General features: G+C 36.8%; 1 protein-coding gene across 4 annotated transcripts in view; it reads right to left on the bottom strand.

Annotated features, from left to right (window-relative positions):
* Window positions 1-19051, bottom strand: part of VRK1 (VRK serine/threonine kinase 1) — a 34349-nt gene extending 15298 nt beyond the window's left edge. The window contains exons 1-10 of one of the 4 annotated variants that reach the window (XM_023927605.2): window positions 18889-19051; window positions 11623-11781; window positions 10098-10153; window positions 5832-5901; window positions 5347-5434; window positions 3818-3926; window positions 3584-3676; window positions 2423-2555; window positions 1107-1227; window positions 168-226 (exon numbers count right to left, since the gene is read on the bottom strand). In XM_023927605.2, coding sequence (XP_023783373.2) covers window positions 168-226; window positions 1107-1227; window positions 2423-2555; window positions 3584-3676; window positions 3818-3926; window positions 5347-5434; window positions 5832-5901; window positions 10098-10153; window positions 11623-11781; window positions 18889-19006 — 1006 coding nt within the window. In that variant the 5' untranslated portion in view covers window positions 19007-19051. Of the gene's footprint in view, window positions 1-167; window positions 227-1106; window positions 1228-2422; window positions 2556-3583; window positions 3677-3817; window positions 3927-5346; window positions 5435-5831; window positions 5902-10097; window positions 10154-11622; window positions 11782-18442; window positions 18864-18888 lie in introns of those variants that run through there. The other 3 variants (XM_086893873.1, XM_086893872.1, XM_086893874.1) reach the window with 3 other exon arrangements.
* Window positions 19052-19419: the final 368 nt, after the last annotated feature.

The following is a 19419-nucleotide window of genomic DNA, read 5'->3' as shown; positions in this document are numbered from 1 at the left end:
GAAGCAACACAGTGTCTGTGGTGTATATAACTGCAGCCAAAACAAACAGTCTAGACTTCTCTTAGGCAACAATCTAATTCATGCCACTTTATTGTTCCTGATTGAAAGGAAAAATTAAAATATGTAAAAAGTTCAGTAAACAAGTATTTTAAAATAGCTCCTCTTACCTGGTTTATTTTTCCCAGGAAAGCATTTGTCCATCAAAATGGAAATATTATCTCTACATCTGAAAAACAAAATTAGTCAAGACTACTGTTTCTTTTGAATTTTCAATCTTGTCCTGCTCTGATAAACTATTTAAGTACCTAGTTTGGGCCTAGTTTGGGTCAGATACAAGGAAAACTACTGCATAAACCTCTGGTATGACTCAGTATAGCCATTTGTAGGTGTGCTGCACATTTGAGAATCTGATGAATGTCAGATGGGCCATCTGAAACAGTCTTTGATTCTTAAATGCAAGTAGAAGACTGAAGAAAAAGAACTGGTCCATTCTCAACCCTCACATACTAATGCTAAGGAAGCCAAATAACAAATACTTGTTAATGAGACAGAAACTGCTGTGCTGGGACAACTCTCTTCGTATTAAATATGTGACAAGAGAAGGTTGATCTGGGCTGAGGGGAAGATGATAACATGTTGACATTGAGCCTGAGGGACAAAATGAAAAATAATTTTAAAATCCCCTAACAATAGTGTTCTAGCTGGAATGATGCTCAAAAACATTTAAGATTCCCCTTTAGCCTTCATTTCTGCCACATGTATCAGAGCATGGTGTTAAAGGGACTCACACTCCACACTTCTCTTCCTGTAAAACATGACTGATGATTACCTGCATCCTGCTAAGAGTGCTTTTGGCTTCACCATGGCAATTCTAGAGTGCCAATACCATAGTGGAAAAATAAACATCTCACATACGCAAAAGAAAACAGTAGAACAGTACAAGTGAAGTTTAATTACAAGTCAAGAATGCATGAGACATGAAAGGAAAATGGGGGCTACACAAAAAAATAGCTACTCACCAAAAGGGAACATACTGAAAGTACAGAGCATTTCTACAGAAAGACATTTTCATTTTCATAAGAGAATGGGAACAAGTAGTTTCTCACCTGATTTTTGAGTCTCTGACAAAATTTGGATCTTTCAAATTATCTTCCCATGGTAGATGGCCACTAAGCCAATGAATCATACAGTAACCCAGGATCTCCAGATCACCACGTCTCGATGGTGCTAAATATATATGCACACATAAAAAAACTGACCATAACATCAGCTTAGAAAGCACACACAGTTTAACAGTAAAAATTTATAAATATGTTAAGACAATGCTAACAATGTAACACTACTGTATCTGTTACTTATGTCTTTATTTTAGCATGAAAGGTAGGAAGGAAAAAATACTGTTCCCACATCTGGAAGGATCACTTCATTTTCAAGTCCTGTATCAATCTCTCCTATTCAAAGACATGACATGCTGCAGTTATCCCAATTTGGGAAGCATTTTAAGTACTCCAGTTGTGGAAAAAATAGAACAAGTTGGTGAAGTGATTGACTTTCTGTTCAAAATAGTTTTTACTTCCCTTCATCTATAAAAAGGTAGAAGTGCTGAAACCCCACCTCCCCCAAAAAATATTCTACAATGCTGAATTATTTTATGTGGCCTGAAAACTGAACAAAGGATAGTATGATATCAGATCCCTAAGCCTTCGCAAAAAAACCCCACCAAAACAATTCACATGAACAGTGACCACAGACTACACTAGAAGAATAAATCAGCAGATCCAGTTGTCTTTGATTATGTTACACTTTAAGTATCCTCAAGTAAATAATCATTTTCAACAACTGTTATTTTTTCAGAAAACACTCTCATGCTAATAAAGCAAAATTTAAGAATTAAAAAATTGAAGCTGGTATTCACTATAATTCCTCAATGATTAATCTGACATAAACCTGTCCTTTACATATTCAACCTTTTCTCGCTTACTGCTTTCTGATTTTCAGTGACCATAGGCATAATTAATTAATTAAATGAAGTTTTTAAAGTTAAAATAAAAAATATTTTCACATTGGTAACAGCAACTATTTTTCTCCTAAAACCAGGACCTATTTTTCTACTGAGATCACAAGCACTATTACTTTTCTACTTGGTTTAATAAAAAAGCAATATACTGGACCTCTGATCTTTATAAATTAAGGAGCTCTTAAGAAAGTTACATTAAAAATACAAGTACGAAAAGTTAGTAAATTGAAAAAAAGGAAAAATAGCACATAAAGCACATAAAGCATAGCACATAAAGAAAAAAAAAGGAAAAACATCTTTAGAATCAGAAACCTGGCTTGTTAATTTGCTGCACTGAGTTTTGTAAAGTCTTTTATTTATAAAACAGGATATGCAAATGCCTATGGCTGAGTTTTATATCCTTACCCACACCCTTGTGTGCATCAATACTGGTATATTCAATAGTTCCATCATGGCACCTTTTAGGATCTTCTTTATATACTTTGTGAACTCCTTCAGGACAGTATCGGTAGGCAAGTCCATAATCCACCAAGTACACCTAATAATTTCCACAAAGCAGTCAAAGGTTAAAGAACTATAAATACAAAAAATACACAAATAATATATGCAACTCCCAACCATTCTCATAACTTCTTTAAAAGTATTAAGAATGGTAAGCTGAACAACTCTGAATTATTCCCATTATTTTATTAATCTTAACACATATGATTTGAAAACAATATGTCAGGTAGGTTTTATTGTTTTCCACAAAGCAGTCTGATCCGGAAGTCATTTCTTGCTGCTACAGAAGGCAAGAACAGTTATAGCTAAATAACTGTTAAATAGTTAGTTATTACCAGAAAAATTAGGTCTTAAAAAAAACCACAAAAACCCAAGTAACAAGCAAAACAAGAAGTAATGTCTATAGAGTTATAAATACACTCACTGTGTTACCCTGTTTTAAGTCAGTTGACCCAATTGAACAATACTACATACTATTATTTCTTATTAACAAAGTAACACAGTTACTTTAAGAGAACAGAAATTACTTATTATTTTACTTCTTTCACAAGCTAAAACATTTGGGCAAGAACAAATACATAATTTGAAACTCTAATATGCATTGTTTGAATAGTAGAGAGTTAAAAATGCAGAAAAATGAAAGACTTACATAAATCAAGTGGAACAATCAACACTTTAAAGACCATTTTTTTCAAGTAACAGAACACTTATCTGATGGATTTCTTGAACAAAGCAAAGAGGTAACAATGCAGGCAGGCAAACAATTTACCAGCGTGCTATATAATTTTAGCCTTCCACCTGCAACTACCTATTTATGAGTCAATTTTTTTTTAATCTCAAGAATTTCTCTAGAATACTATTTAGGCCAAATAGTCAATTGATAACTGTCCAGCAAAATGCATTAAAAATCACAGAATATTAACTAGATATAAATGTCAAGCAGAAATAATGTTACCATATACATTCTTAAAAATGAGCTTCTGCTAGATTTCACAGGTTCAAAGCACTTTCAGTGTTGTCAAATAGAAGGTTTAAAACATGAGGAGTAAAATGCATTATAAATACCTGATTAGAGTTCTTGTAACTCAGAAGGAGGTTTGCGGCCTTGATGTCTCCATGCACATATTCATGCTCATGGACATACTCCAGAATATCAAGCTAACAAAACAAAAGTCATGTAAATGCAGTACCCAGAACTGCCCACCAGAGGACCTGGAGTCGGCACAAAAGTGGGACTGAACTGAGACATTTACATAGGGACGACGGATCGAGAAAATAAAATGTATTTTTAAAACTTACTATTCTCAGGCCTAATTGTAGTACAGTTTTATGGGAAAATTTCTTTGCATTCTCTTCATACATCTTCTGAAGATCTCTGCCAAATCGGTCCATTATCAAAAATCGATAGCTAAATTCAAGGACAAAAAAAAAACAAACAAAGCCACAAAACCAGCAAAGTTACTGAATTGTACCGAGGGGAAATATTTTATCTGTGTGTTAACTGTACTAACTAGTGACTGAATATGTCTCTCTCAAAAGAAACTGTGGGAAATACTTGAAATACAGGGGGTTTTTAACACTGTATATCAATTCTTACCTTTTTTACATCAGCTACTCAAAATGTTCACCCATCAGAAAAACTTCTCTCTAATCTAGTTATGTAACAAAGTAACTCACAGAGGAAAACATCCCTATTGTAACTCACTATAGGCAAAACCAAGCATCATGTACTTACAAGAATACATTTCTTAGTTTTTATAAATGGCTAAGTGATTAAACATGTTCATTTACAATGCTCCTTTACTGAAATCTATTGCAAATATTTTTGACCTATTGTTAACAACAAAAACCCCTCGTTTGCCAGAGGTGTTCTAATACTCATTGCTATAGCCAAACTATAAGTTCTAGTTCTAGAACTAGAGCTCATAGTGGCTGTATTAAAGAAATTCATGCACTAAGCACCAAATGCTAAGTCACTTTTATTTGCAGAATAAAAAAAATGCTGCATTTACTTTTGCTCTCAAAATGAATGTTGTTTTTTGGTTAGTTTTACAGTTGGGGACCTACTGAAACACTGATATTTCTGATGTACTAAGGCATTCACACCAACTGTCCTATGCAGTGAGCCACACAAAGAAGCCTGACCTACTGTAAGCTGCCAGAGAACTACCAAAACCCCTTTGCAGCACATCTGTGTGGAGAATGGTCACTAGGAAACAAGGACTATTACATAAGCAGGCATTAACATTAAAGACCAAGTCACAAAAACCTTTCCTGGCATAGAACAATACTAAAAACTATCCCTAGACTTAAAACAAATTTAACTTGAGACTAGCAATTATTCTAGCTCACATATTAAGCCAGAAAAAGCCCCAACCCTAGGGAAAATAGAACAGATTTGAGATAACATTAAGTCCTTAATATTTGTGAGTGAAAATACTCTTTCAGTGCACACAACGAGAAAAACTTTAGTCCTATTATTCCAGAACTTGTACATTAGAAATTTACTTTCTTTTAATTAAAATATAAAAAGCTCCTAAACCACATATACAGAAATAGCATCATGGCTTTATACAGCAATGTTCACAACAAATGAAATCTCAGTTATGAAGACTGTAACACAAATAGGAGTAACAAACAATACTGACAAAATCTATCTATTTATATAGCCCTTAAACATACCCTTGCCATGCACATGAAAATTTGTAGCAGAAGTGAACAACATGAAGATAAGCGGAAAATACACCTTATAAAGTAACTTAGCCTGAAAGAGATAATGATTGTGGATGAAACAAATTCCAATATGTGTGAACAAAAGATATATTCACCTGTTTCCATTTCTTTCATGCAAGCCAGAACCCCAATATCTTGGTACACCCAAATATTTCAGTTTATGGGACTTAGTCCACTTCTGAACTGAAAATACAAATAAAGTTAAGTTCATTAATTTGCATAAGTAGAAACTTATATAAAAAGGGAACAGTCACATCACTTACAGTTTCTGCATAACTGTGAGCTGCTTATTTCATGGAAATGTGTATGCAAAGTACACAGGAAAGTTAATCACACATCCATTGTAGGGACAGAGATGCAACTCAAGTTTAAATTTAGACAATACTACTAACAGAACTACAAAGAACTTCTTACCAAAACCCTCTAATTTACTATATATCTGAAATCAATTTCAGTAATTGAAAAATAATTTTGAAAATTACCTGAAGAGATTCTCAAAGTTCAACCTTACTTTACTACTACAGGCTTTATTTTCATAAATGCTTGTAGTTCATTAAAAACATTTTAATAGACTGCTTACTTTCATCTGGCTTAGCAGCTCGCATGTAGAACTTTAACTCAGTAAAAAGAGGTCCATTCTGGCTGGGTTCCTTTAAGACAATTTAAAATTCATTAAAAACTGCTGCGTTAATGCCTAATAATACTTATTAAAAGCTGAAACATTTACCCTATAAAAACATTCTCCCTTAAAGGCTCTACCTGATGCTGAGAAACTCAATAGAGTATCTTCTTATTTTAAAAGAAATTTAGCTCTAACAGCTATTTTTATTATATATGGCTTGACATAAAGGGTATCAAAATATACTGTCCCACAGCAAAAGAAAAAAGAATAAGAAATTAACTGAAATATATAGAAACATTAATAATTATTGGCAAAATTTTAGCAGAGAACATTAAACAATATCTTATTCTCTAGATTACAGCTGGATTGCATCAGTTGTAAAGCTTTTAGTGATTTTAAAATAACACCTCAAATGATTTAATGAAAATCTTAACAAAAGTTAAATTCTTATTGAACATAAGGCATTTTGTTCCCTTCATACATTACTTGACCAAGGTAAGAATAACAGAGGATTTAAAAATTTCTCTAAATTTTAAGAACTACACCTATTTCAAATTCAGAGTCTACCTTTTATTTAATACATTTCAGTTCCATTTTCAATGGACAAATCTATGGGAACCATGTATTACATGTAAAGCTCAAGAAATAAATTCCTATGAAAACACCAAAGATTTGAAATACTGCAAGAACAGCATATGGGCAAGTATCTTGATTCTACATTTCCAGAATTTGGTAAAGAAAAAAAAAAAATACCTCAATTCTTGTAATTTTTGAGTAATTGATTTTGAGATGAGCTTAAGTACTATATTTTTGTCTACTTACTCATATATATCCAAATTCATTCTATCTCAGTGAAAATACCTGTTTTGGAATATCCTACACTTAAATAACAAAACATATGCAATTACTGGCAAAGAAACTCAAGAATAATACCATCACATAAGATCAGCTACACATCTATCTTAAATGGGTTTAATTTTAACTTTCAAATGCAGATGTAGTGATCCAGCAAATTGCCACAGGCCAGAGTGCAACACTATCTAAGAAAGACTCACTGCTGTCCAACCTCATTGGACAAAGCAGAGCTGAAAGCGCCCCTGACCGCCGGCTTTGCTTGCTCTGATGTGCGGGCTCGGGGGCTGGGCTGGAACACGGGACACGCTGGGAGCAGATACCCCCAGCCTGGGCACCACTCCTAGGCCTGCACACTTGATTACAAAGCTACTGCCCGTCTCCACCTCACTTTCTCCAGCAGCACTGCCCTGATAAACAATGGAGCCAAGACAGCTTTCTGGCCTCTCCTCGTGAGTAGGAACCAGAAAAAAAAAAAAACAAAACCAAAGACAGACCAAATGATCAACACACACAAACTTTGGTACCTGCACATTTACTCTCACAGTTAGTTTATTCATCCACAATGGACAACAAATTAGCAATACAAAGATTATATATGCAGATGAGAAGGGTTAAATAGATTCTGCTACTGCAGTTACCTCAAACATGCATTACTTACATTACTTGACCTAGTCACTTGATGCTGTGTAGCATTTTCTATTAATTCACTAACTTATTAGAATATGAAATCTCATATATAATTTTCATTTAATCTATATAGATTTGAACAATGTTGTTTTCCTACTAAAATTCACAAAAAAGAAGTAGGTGTTAAAAATTCTTACAGTATTTATCCATAAATAAATTATTCCACAAAAATTTATGTCTCAGTGCTGAAAATATGTACCTTTCTCTGCTCAGAAACAAAAATCTGCTATCTTTTCATACTTGAAGGATGGATAAATGATTTAACCATAAACCAGATCTTTATGTTGTCTGTGAAGGTGTTTTCCCACAATACCATTAATTCTACCTACAGATAAATAAATCCATATATGATGCTAAAAGAGCTTACACAGCATCCAATATTTGTCATAATAGTCCAGAAGGAGTGCAAACACAAATTTCTACAGATTTATGCCCAGGGTCATTCTAAATACATGACCTATAAAACTGAAATTAGTCTTATTCTAAAAGATAACATAATGAAGATTATAGAGTACATGGCAAAACCCAACGAAGTTCAAGTAGTGTTTTAAGAATTCTGATCTTTTTCAGTCAGCAATGTAATGAAGTGTAATTAAACCCTGCATCCACTCCTGAACAATGACACCTGAAAGGTCCACATGTTGAAAAGCATTTCTTTTTTTAATAAAAGCTGTGATTCATTTCATACTGCTCAGACATCAATACTATGAGGATATGTCAAAGACTAAGCCAATTTCCATCCTGCTTTAATAGCTTAATTTGAAGAACATTACTATAGAAGTGCATATTTTGTTAAACACTAATAATTGTTCAAGGCTGTTAACCACTTTGCTTCAGCTGATGGAAAATCTAGAATCCACCCAGGCATCAGAAAATGGGCTCTTATCCATAGCTGTGTTATACCAGACTGTAGAGGCATAATATGTTATGGGTCATTTGTGAGGCTAGCACAAAGACTGGGGCTACTCTTTATTGCCATAAAGACAAAATCATGAAAGTCAAATTAAAAGTGAGTAGTCATCTGGGATATTAGCAATGGAGGTATTTCCAAAATGCTGCAACAAAGCAAATCTAGCATAGGAGCAATTCAAAAGTTTGGGCAACTCTTAAATTAAGAGCCCAAAGCGGAGAGGATGGATGTGTTTCAAACTCAGGAAAAGACGGTGACAGCAATTACACACAGCATAAAGTAAGGCCTATCTGATGGTTTTCCCAGCAAGTCAAACCAGATTGTTCCATGAAAGTTAAATGGTGCTCTGCTTCCTGATCAGTCCAAACTCAGCAGGAACAAGTAATTAGAAGCCACTGCCTCTCCCAGGCAAGCCACTGCTGTTATCTGTCTCTGAAACCGATACACCATGGACACCCCACCCTCAAGAGGACAGGCTGAACATAATTACATAGGTTGCCACCACACACCGGCAGTTTGGGTTCCTGGTCTGTCTGGAATTCCTGCCCACAAACACCTAAGGCAGCAGCAGCAGGTTGATGTTCAAAGTGTGGCAGTCTGACACTTGCTTAGCAAGCACTGCTTTTTTCAGCAAGGGACAACATTTTGGAGGGAGGGTCATCACAAACTGTACCTTGGGGTGTCTGAAACCCCAAGTATCTGAAACAGTATCAAAACCAGTATTCTAGAATTTTACTTTGGTCAGCTGATGCAAATACCAAGATTAAAGGCATATACTAACCAAAATGTATTTTACTCTAATTTCAGGAAAAAATGTTAAAAGCACTTACATATACACAAAGTGGTTGGCTACTGCAGCAAGGTATTTCAGTGTCATCATAGTTTAATAAATAAAATGTTACAACAATACATTTCTGAACTGCGCTGAAAAAACTAATCTTTTACACTGTGAAGTTCTTGTACAGTTTTCTGGTATTTACTTTTATTGCAGGAACAGAAGCACCACCAAGAAAATGAAGGGTCTGGATCTACTACGACTATTCCCATATTCCCTGTTTTTTTACAAAGACTTTACAAGATCTTACCAGATCTATACAAAATACTCAGGCAAAATTTAAGAAAAAATAATTTATACCTTAGGAAGAGAAGCAGCCATTTACAAGTAAATATTTTTTTTTAAGACTAAAACCATTAGAAAATTTCAATTAATAAAAAGAATTTGCTGATTTGCAACAATGGGCTAAAAAGGAGCTATCAACAATGTTTTTTCTTCTCTCTCATCATTAGGCTAAAAATTATGTCAATGTTATTTTAGTTCAATAGAAATTAGAACATATATGTAGTTTATGAAAAAACATTTAAAGAACTTTGTGGAGACCTCAGGAATTAAAGTTTTGCTGTTTCTAGTCACAAGCCATCTGTCATTTATCAACATCCAGTGGTGAGCAACAGTTCAGAGACTCACTGCTGTATCACAGAAATTCTCCAAAAGCTAGACAGATTTCATTAATCTGGGGGTAGCTGTGCTGTTTTAGGAAGCAAATGAAACAGAATCTGATCCATTTCATGGATCTTTTTCAACTCAACTGATGTTCCATTATGATGTTCCTCATATACAGGGGTCCCAATTCTCATCAGCGTTACTCTGTATCCCCACACTCATAAACAGCACTTTGCAATTGCACTATTTTAAGATAATGTTTTAAATTACACATTCTATTATAGAACAAATATTTTCAAGTTGTGAAGTGAAGATTCAAATGCTCTCTTACCACTTTTGCAACATAAGGGGCATCACTGCCAACCGACTTTGAAGAATTAACATCAGCTGTTAAAAAGGAAGCTTTTATTAGTAGTAGGAGAGGAAAATGTAACACAACATACACTTACTTGTTATGTCGGATGGACAAGCATACAACAAAGTAACTAAGTGCTGACAAGAACAGAGACCTGTACCTTAGCCTTTGGTAAGAGACTGTACATGAAGGCTACTGTATACAGATATTGTATTCTTGCATTCTCCCTTCTGTTTGAGGAGTACAGGCAGTTTACTAAATGTAGGCCTTTTTTTTCTTTTTTTTATCCAGTAACGTTTTCTTATTTAATAGTGTTTCTTTTGCTTTCTAGGACTATTATAAACATCCACATTTGTGGACATAAAGAAAAAAAATTAATTCCATGTTGCCATGTCATGCATCCAAAATTGACCTTCTGTTGCTACTAAGTTGTTGGTATTTGTGACAGAAGATACAGTTATGAAGAACATCAAGTTAGGCAAGTACAAAGTACAGGGTCAGGGTCACAGCTTTGTGCAAATGATGGGGAAGGAGAGAACAAGCTCTGGCTTGAACAAAGGAGGAATTTGAGTGAGTTGGAACTCCAGTAAATTTAGTAGCTCATTGAATGAAGCTGAGTAAGAAGTTGAAAGCTTCTTTGGCAAAAAGCCACCCACTGGTTTTCTGTTTTTCTCCTTAACCTACTTATGCTGCAGTCTGTTCATATCAAAAGCAGGACAGATCTTTTTTTCCTTTTTTCCAACTTAGTATGAATCCTACACAACCTTTTCCCCAAGATAAGGAAGACTATATTATAATGATTATATTAACTTTCATCTTTTCATAATTGTTTGAAAAATGACTAGGGGCAATGAAGCAGAAAAGTCTCAAGACCTCTCTTATCTGTTCATCTGTCCAAATGAAAGAGATACTAAGTATGGAACACTATTTCGCTTTAAGAAGTTTTCCTTGTAACAGAATTGCAAAACAAGACTTGAACTGAGGCTTTAAACTGTAAAGTCATACACTTTGATTTGTTTTAAGCATTGGTTACCTCAGAAAAAGTATATGGCATGCCAAAGGTTCACAAGGCAATGGAAAAACAAAAGCAATACTGAAGTTAAAACCAGTCCAAGTACTGGCTGACCAGTAGCCTCCAGATAATATGCATCGATAGCGTCAGTTCATAATTCATCATAATAAATACACTCATACAAAAATCCAGTCTTTCAGCCAGACCAAAATTTGAATTGAAATAAATACTAAACTATCCTTTCCATGGCTATAAAGCAATAAAGTTTTTGTTTTTTAAAAAGAATGAACTACCACTGGAAACTCCTAAAACTAGTGCTTAAAACAACCATTTGTCTATTTCTGTCATTTTTTTCCAACACCATGACCTAAGCTAAGATCACAGTAAGACATTCCACATTTCTGACTTGGAGACAACTTTTCCTTGTTTTGAATGGGGATAAACATCTACTCTCCATTTTAAAGAATTATCAAAGATAGCTACACTTACCAAGATATAGGCGTCCAAAGCCTCCCTGCCCTACAGGGCCACCTAATTTCCATTCTTTTCTTGATGTATCTGCTAGAACCTCCCCCAGACCAAACATTTCAGCAAGTTTCCTTTTTGCAGGGGCTCTTTTTGCAGCTGTTTTCTTATTTGGCATTTTTCCTAGAGAAAGGGAAGTAAAAAATAATAATAATGTTACATGTTGATCCAATTTATTGTTAAAAACACAAAAAAGAATGGGTCATTTAAGTCATAATTTGTTACTACAAAGATACTTGAAAAGAAATGCAGTGAGCAGTTTCATTGGCATGAATTAAAAGTGAGAAACAACTAATTTTTCCAGATATCACAAAAAAATTTGACAGCAAAAATCTTCAGAAGAGAAACCTATTACAAGATCTCGTACAATAGATGCTAAAAAAATCTTGGAATCTATCACATTCGATCAATCACAACCAATCACAGGTCTAAACTTAGAAAAAAGTAAATTTATGAAATAAAGCTCATCAGTTTTCCTAGAGTTAAACTTGCATATTGAAAAACTGCAAGTTTTCAGTCGTAATATGAGGAATTTCTCTTAGCTGTAAAAAAAAAAGTCTAACAGTTAATTCTTTTTTCTACTATGTACCTGCAAAAAAATACAAGTCTAGTTATTGTTTGCAGGGCAGCACTGAGTAGGACATCAAAAAAACTAGTATATAACTACCTACATTGAGATCTCAAGTGTGAAAGTATTACTCTTGCCTTCTCACAACCACAGGTTTTAGATAAGCAACATTCCCAGAAATAACATAACAGCCCACTGGAATATGCCTCTTTCTGCAGAATAGAATCATAGAATGGTGTGAATTGCAAAGGATATTTTAAATGTCATCTAGTCCTGCAATGAGCAGGGGCACCTTCAATCAAGATCAAGTTCCTCAGAGCCTCCTCCAATCTGAACACGGTTTCCATATATGGCGCATCCACCACCTCCCTGGGCAACTGTTCTACTGTTTCACCAGCCTCATTGTAAAAATGTCTAACTTCTGTATATTCTAAACCTACCCTTTTTCAGCTGAGAACAATTACCCCTTGACCCATCACAACAAGCCCTGCTACAAAGTTTGTCTCCATCTTTCTTACAGGCCCCCTTGCAAGTACTGAAAGACTGCAAAAACGTCTTCATGGAGACTTCCCTTCTCTGGGTGAATAATCCCAACTCTCTCAGCCTCTCATAACAGAGGTGTTCAATCCCTCTAATCATCTCTGTGTTCCTCCTGTGTACTCACTCCAACAGGTTCCTATCCTTCCTGTGCTGAGCCCCAGAGCTGGATGCAGTGCTCCAAGTGGGTCTCACCAGAGCAGAGCGGACAGGCACCATCCCCTCCCTTGCCCTGCTGCCCACGCCGCTTTGGATGCAACCCAGGACACAACTGGTTTTCTGAGCTGCTTGATGACTCATGTACAGCTTTTCCTCCACCTTCCAAGTCTCTCTTGGAAGAAGGCCTCCTTTTTGAACAAGAAAATTTTTTGAGGTTTTAGTAGAATCAGACTTTGCTACACTACAAGAAATTACTGAATATGCAGCCATGACACAGCAAAGAGTGCACTAGGTCTCTTTACATGAAAGGCCTTCATAAACTGTTTTACAAAAAAACTGATTTTTCCCTCTCCCTCATGAAGATAAATGTCATATAAACAAGTCACATTTATTTTCTAAAAGATACCATTCTCACTGGTGGGATTTTATTATTTTGCTGGAAGCAGGAAGCAATATTAATAGACAACTGGGGAAGTTTCTGGATAGCAAAATAACTTTTTCCTAGCTACTCAATACAATAACCCTAAGCCAAACTCGGTTGTTTAGCATCAGTTTTCCTCTTTCATTTCTAATGTTCCTCTAGGTTTTCTTTTAATTTCACAAAGAGAAAATTGCATAACTGCGACAATTGTTCCCAAAGCACTCCCCCTCCTACAAAACTTTTCTCACTGGGTAGCTGCAGTAAATTTTCTTCCTCAATTGATGCCTGTCACCCAACCAGCATCCGAAGAGAGAAGCCACTTGTCTACTTACTAAAGGCAAGAATAATTGTTAAGTTGCCTGAAAATGTTGTTCTGTCCATGAATGCTCAAGTATATAGCTGTGATTGACCAGACCCCTCAAAGCGGAATGTGACAGAATAAAGCCCAATAGAGGATAAAAGACTCGTGGAGATGGAGAATGGTGATGAGCCCAAGGAGCTCTGGCAATAACGCAAAGGAACTCACAGGAGCTCAACACAAATGGTGCCAGTGGGCAGCCTTTGTTTTAGGAAAACAGCTAAATGACAGTTGAGTGGAGCTCAGAACTGCTAACTGGATCAAATGGAGATGTAAACGTCTCCCCAAATTAGCCAGGCCAGCTTGGAGGTAGTGAGTCAAACACAAGCATGCAAAAACTAAATAACTAGCAAAATAACTTTGAAGAGAACAATGGGCTTGGGCTGGTTGCAATCCAGATATTCCTTCTCAGTGGCTGGGGACACCAGCATCATGACAGTCAACATACTACAGAGACCAGTAATGAGAATCACATCAGTACCATGACTGATCTGTGCATTGCAATTGCTGTATTTTGCCAAGTGTAACTTACATGTGTATTGTTTTCAGCATATTTTATATCACTTTCCTAAATCAGAAACCTTACATAGCATCAGCTATCTTCAAAGAAATAAATTTGATATTAAATATTACATCCTTTATCCATGGAACATCTAAAAGAACTTAATCAGAGAGTAATAGACTCTGGCAGCAACCAGTCTCCTAACACCACAGTCACTCAATATATACATAAATACAGAAAAGAAAGTGTACCATTCCAGGCCAAAGTTCTTTTTCCTTTAGGGTCCTTGTTAACTTGAGAAGTATCTTTGTGTCATGGAACCACATCTGAATACCTATTCAATATATTATTTATATCTAAATGAGTAACTTCAACAAAACACTTTTATAAAACACATCACAGGAAGATACTGGTATTTATCAATACTTACACCGCACAAGCTTCCTCATTATCATAAAACACAATGTTTTAACTCTGCATTACTTTTCCATATTTCCACTTCCATATAGTAACATTCTTCCCTATTATCAAGACACATCTTACACATAAATTTTAAGACTAGCTTTATCCACATCATTATCCACAGTGTCTTCAAGAAACTCCTCTCTACATCCCTTTCTCTTTTTTTTTTTAATCTTCAAGGTGATACATAGTTTACTGTCTTGGAGAAAGATTGTTCCTCCAGATTTTCTGCAGGAGAAAAATGAGACTTTCAAGCACCAAAGACAATTCCAGCCAGCTCAGATAAGACCATGCCAATGAGAAAGCAATGGTGTCAAAGTGTCAGAAGGAACGGAGTGGTAAAAAAGGCTACATGTTGATATCACTTACAAGAGCAGGCCAGAAAGATCACTGCAGACCTTTAAGCAGCTTCACAGGACATCTAAGTCAGGAAATGGATTAAAACAAAGGGCAGATTGAAATTATTAGAAGTGCTAATGGAATAAACCCAAAGTCTGGAGCCCCAAAGCTGACTCAGATAAGGCAAGAAAGTGCAAAAATCAGCAGCATTGCCCAGTGACTCAGATGCGGGACAAGATCACACACACCATCACCTAAAGGATATCAAAACGTATCCAAAAAGAGCATATTTGTCCTCAAGCTAAGAAACAACTTATTGCCGATATAAGAACCATGCAGCGGGCTTGAAGGACTGCACCCCCTTGATTTCTGAGTTATTACAAATAATTTGGGAAAGACCTGGACAGACGCATTTAGGTGCTTGAGTGCTGGACAGATTGCTGCCTATAAAAGAAAAATTTGTAGCCTCTCCTACAATAAGGCTAGCAAGCCTGTGAAACAAACCTATTGATATACTCCACATCTTTGGCATTCACAGTGAGACTCTTGATAGCAGCCTTGCTCAAAAAGGAATTAAATTCACTTAAAATAGCTCCTCAAGAGTATCAAAGGAAGAGCTGGTGTTTCCCTCTTCTTCCACACCCCCGCTTATTTTGCTTAACATGGTCAATAATTGTATGCCTGAAGGTATTTATTTTTTTAAAAAAAATTGTTAATGACAACTTCCCTTTATCCATAAAAGCAAAAATTCGAAATGGACATAAGTTTGAACGTCCCCAGCTGGGAACCCTGCCCTTAACAAATACACTAGATACACATACATGGTTTCTTGGCTGTCTGTATTCATACCCATCTGTTAACATGGCACTGTGCCTACTTACAAGTTGGTCAAACTATCAGTAGGCCATAGGTGCCAAACACTGATCGCTTGCAATGGGCAGCATGCACAATACTGAGCACTCACTCTCTTACAAAAAAGCTGTTACCCAAGGAAATATTTAAGCAATGGCTGCACATGCTTTCACATTTATTTGGATAAATCCATTCAAATATATTCTGTTGATTAAAACCAAAGACACCTGGACATAGCAGAAATTTTCTACATGAAAATACAGAACTAGAAAAAAAAAACACGATAAAAAAATTTAAAAAGACAAAATTTAGTGCAAATTCTATCATTCATGTGCTTTTCAACTCATAATACAGTAAATACAAGTGGCTTGTCAGGAAACTTAAGCAACAACAAATACGACATAGAGCTGTCTACTGTATATTGCACAACTGGAATAAAGCTATCTACTTCTCCCTAAAATCACCTTCAAAAATTCACCACCACCATCCCTCCAAAAAAAAAAAAAAAAGCTCAAACTTTCCTCTCAATACTTTTTCCCATCAACAAAAGGAAATATTTTCTATCCACAGGTATTGTGAAGTTTAATTCATTAGTTCCTGCAATCATGCTAAAGTCCTTGGAAACAGTCCCATGGATGTCAAGTACTGTACTATCATTCAAGTGTCAGACCTGACCCTACTTAGCTAAGGTGCCCGATAAGAACAATTTTCAAGGTGCATGATTGTAAACAGCAGCATTTTATGTCACTACAATGTGCTCAAAACAAAGATTTTCCTACCAAGAAGTATGAATAACAGAAGTCTATTTGTCTAAACTCTCTCCAGAAGCCTCTTAGTACTACAAAGGCTTCTACCTAATAAAACATCTTGGAAGAAACACAATACACTGCACTTGAGATAGCACTATTGATGCAAAATTGTCTGCATATCAGTGGTGTTATCTTTACAAATGTTGTCAGCTATCGTTGCTACTTAAGCAATACTTGAACTCTTGGAATAAATATGAATAGCCACTTCTCAATTCTTGTTGCCATTCATTATCAACAAAACCCTGAAATGAATACAAAACAAATTTATTTTTCAGGAATTTCTGCTGTGTGTCAAGCTGAACTGGTTGCTTCCTGATCTTCCTCTTTTATTCTCTGGAAATTGTAATTTTTACAGTTGTTTATCTTAGTAGGACATATTTCCATTGTCAACCCAGAGAAGACATGCTGGTGACCTGTGCTCCTAGCTGAGCAGGTAATTCCAGCAAGACCTGAAATCTGTATATAATTAAAACTGTTCATTAGTCAAAGCAAGAAATCCACAACTGCCTGAAAAAAAAAAAATTAAGAGAAGGAGAAAACAAAACAAAATTTTTGCTGAAGGAATGGGGAAGAAAGAACATGACACTTAAAGGCTTCTGAAAACTGTAGAGTTGTTTCATGGGAGGGACCACACAAAAAAAAACCTGATTGTCAGTGACTTGTCACAAGTGAGTTAGGTGGTGAACAAAGACTTTCTTGCATAAATCAGACATAAATTGGACTGGTTGATCATTGTCTGTGAAAACCTCTCCAATCTAAGTTCCTGATTAAGATACCGGACAGCTAACAGCACTTACGGAAGAAGAGGCCCTAAGGTTCTCTCCCAAGAAATAAAAAACAAATTTCTTTTTTAAACAAAATGAACAAATGCTATTGGTGGACCCCAACTCCTGAGAAATATGTAATCACAACAGCACCACAGTGGACTAAGGAAATGCCTTTTTGCCTTTTTTTGCTAAACAAACCAAGATGACTCAATATTTCAAAGTTCAGGGGTAGGAAACAACCATTACAAGAGGAATTACTGTGTTACTAATTTTAAATTGCTTTCTCAAGAATATATTACCTTTTTGAAGTTTCTTTTAATGTTATTTAAGGTTCTCCTGAAAATCTTAATCATCATTCAGTTATTTCAATAAGAAACAGTGAGCATTATAAGGTACCAAATCACATCAAACCAAATCACCTCACCTCTATACCAAATGCAAATACCTAATACATGTGAGGGAGACACTTAAAGCTTTTCTGATAATTTAGCACACTGTATAAAAATCATCAGTTTTGAAGTTCATCAGGAATCCTACTTCACTTGGGGATTATCCCCAAGAATTTCGTGGACAGCTTATTCCTACAAATGAAAGCCCTTTGACACAGTAATAGTTACAGGAAGCTTCACAACAGCTTTTGTATTTACTTAGCCATAAATAGGGCCCATAAATTAAATTAAATTTAAATAAATTAATAAAAGCCTATACTTCTTAAGGAGTGCTTAAGCACAAATTGAAAACCAAAGAGAACAAGAGAGTTCACACTGTCTGCAACTGCTGAACTCTTAAACAAGGAAGTCAAATAGCAAGAAATAGGAAGTGAAGAGTAACAACCAATGACAGAAAGCATCTTAGCCCAATTTTTTCAGCCTTTCATGATCCTAAAATCACAGATTTTTGTGATTTGTAGGCCTGTATTTTAAAAACAAAAACTTTACTTTAAAGCAAAACTCAGGAACGCCTCCAAACCAAGGTGATGCCACACCGAGACAATCCTGAATGTGACGAACCTCTAAATGGCAGAGAGCATAGCCAAAGGGAAAAACACAGGGACGAAAACAACTTAGGCAGCTTTAGAGCCCACAGGCCGCGAGGGCGAGGAAGGTAGGCTCCCAGACCTCTAGGGTGAAGCTGAGGGAGCTCTGGCCCACCTGCCCCCGTTCTCTCCCTCCCTGACAGCCCAGGGAGATGCCTCCGGCGCCACAGGTTGGGCCGGGAGAGGGAAGGAAAGGCGCCTTCCCTACTCTTGGGGAGGAACAAGGCTCGGGCAGGCCCCGGCGGTACCACCGGCCTCCTCCGCGAGGGAAGCGGGGAAAACCGCCCGCAATCCGCCAGAAGGGCCGGAGACGCCCGGCACGGCGAAGCGGATGAGAAACAGTGCCCCAAAACTCGCCTCCTAAAAAATCAAAAAAAAACAAACGACTGCACCCCAGAGGCAGCCGCTGGCTCCAAGTACCTCCTGTGCGAGCGGGCCGCGCGCCGCTCCTTCCTCCCGGTCCGAAATTCCCGCACTGCCCGCGGCCCCAGGCGGCCCGCCCGCCCCGGCGCCACCTCCCAGTATCGCCCGCAACCATTGGTCCGCCGACTGCGGCCCTCCTTCTCCGTCCCCTCCGGTCGTGGTGCCTGCTGGGATTTGTAGTCTGTAGCCTCAAAAAATGGCCGCAGGCGAGTCCAACACGGACTACACGTCCCAACAGGCACCGCGGCCAGAGATGGGCCAAGAGGTGAAGTCTTTTACAGTCGTAGGATCGGTTGGGTTGAAGAAGGCTTTTAAGACCCACGTTCACCGCAAAATCATGGCCAAGTGCCACATCCACACATTTGTAGAACATTGCCAGGGGTGGTGACTCTACCACTGCCCTAGGTAGCCTGTTCTAGTGCTTCACAGCTCTTTTCAGTGAAAAAGTTTGGGAAACCAACAAAACTTGGTTTCTTATGCTGTAGTAAGTTTGGGAAGGCCTTTGTCGAGCTGATACCACAGAATCAA

Source organism: Cyanistes caeruleus, chromosome 6, assembly GCF_971803275.1.
Source record: "Cyanistes caeruleus chromosome 6, bCyaCae1.hap1.1, whole genome shotgun sequence".
Classification (NCBI taxonomy): Eukaryota; Metazoa; Chordata; class Aves; order Passeriformes; family Paridae; genus Cyanistes; species Cyanistes caeruleus.
Note: the sequence above shows the minus strand (reverse complement) of the source record. Positions and strands in the feature narration are given on the sequence as shown.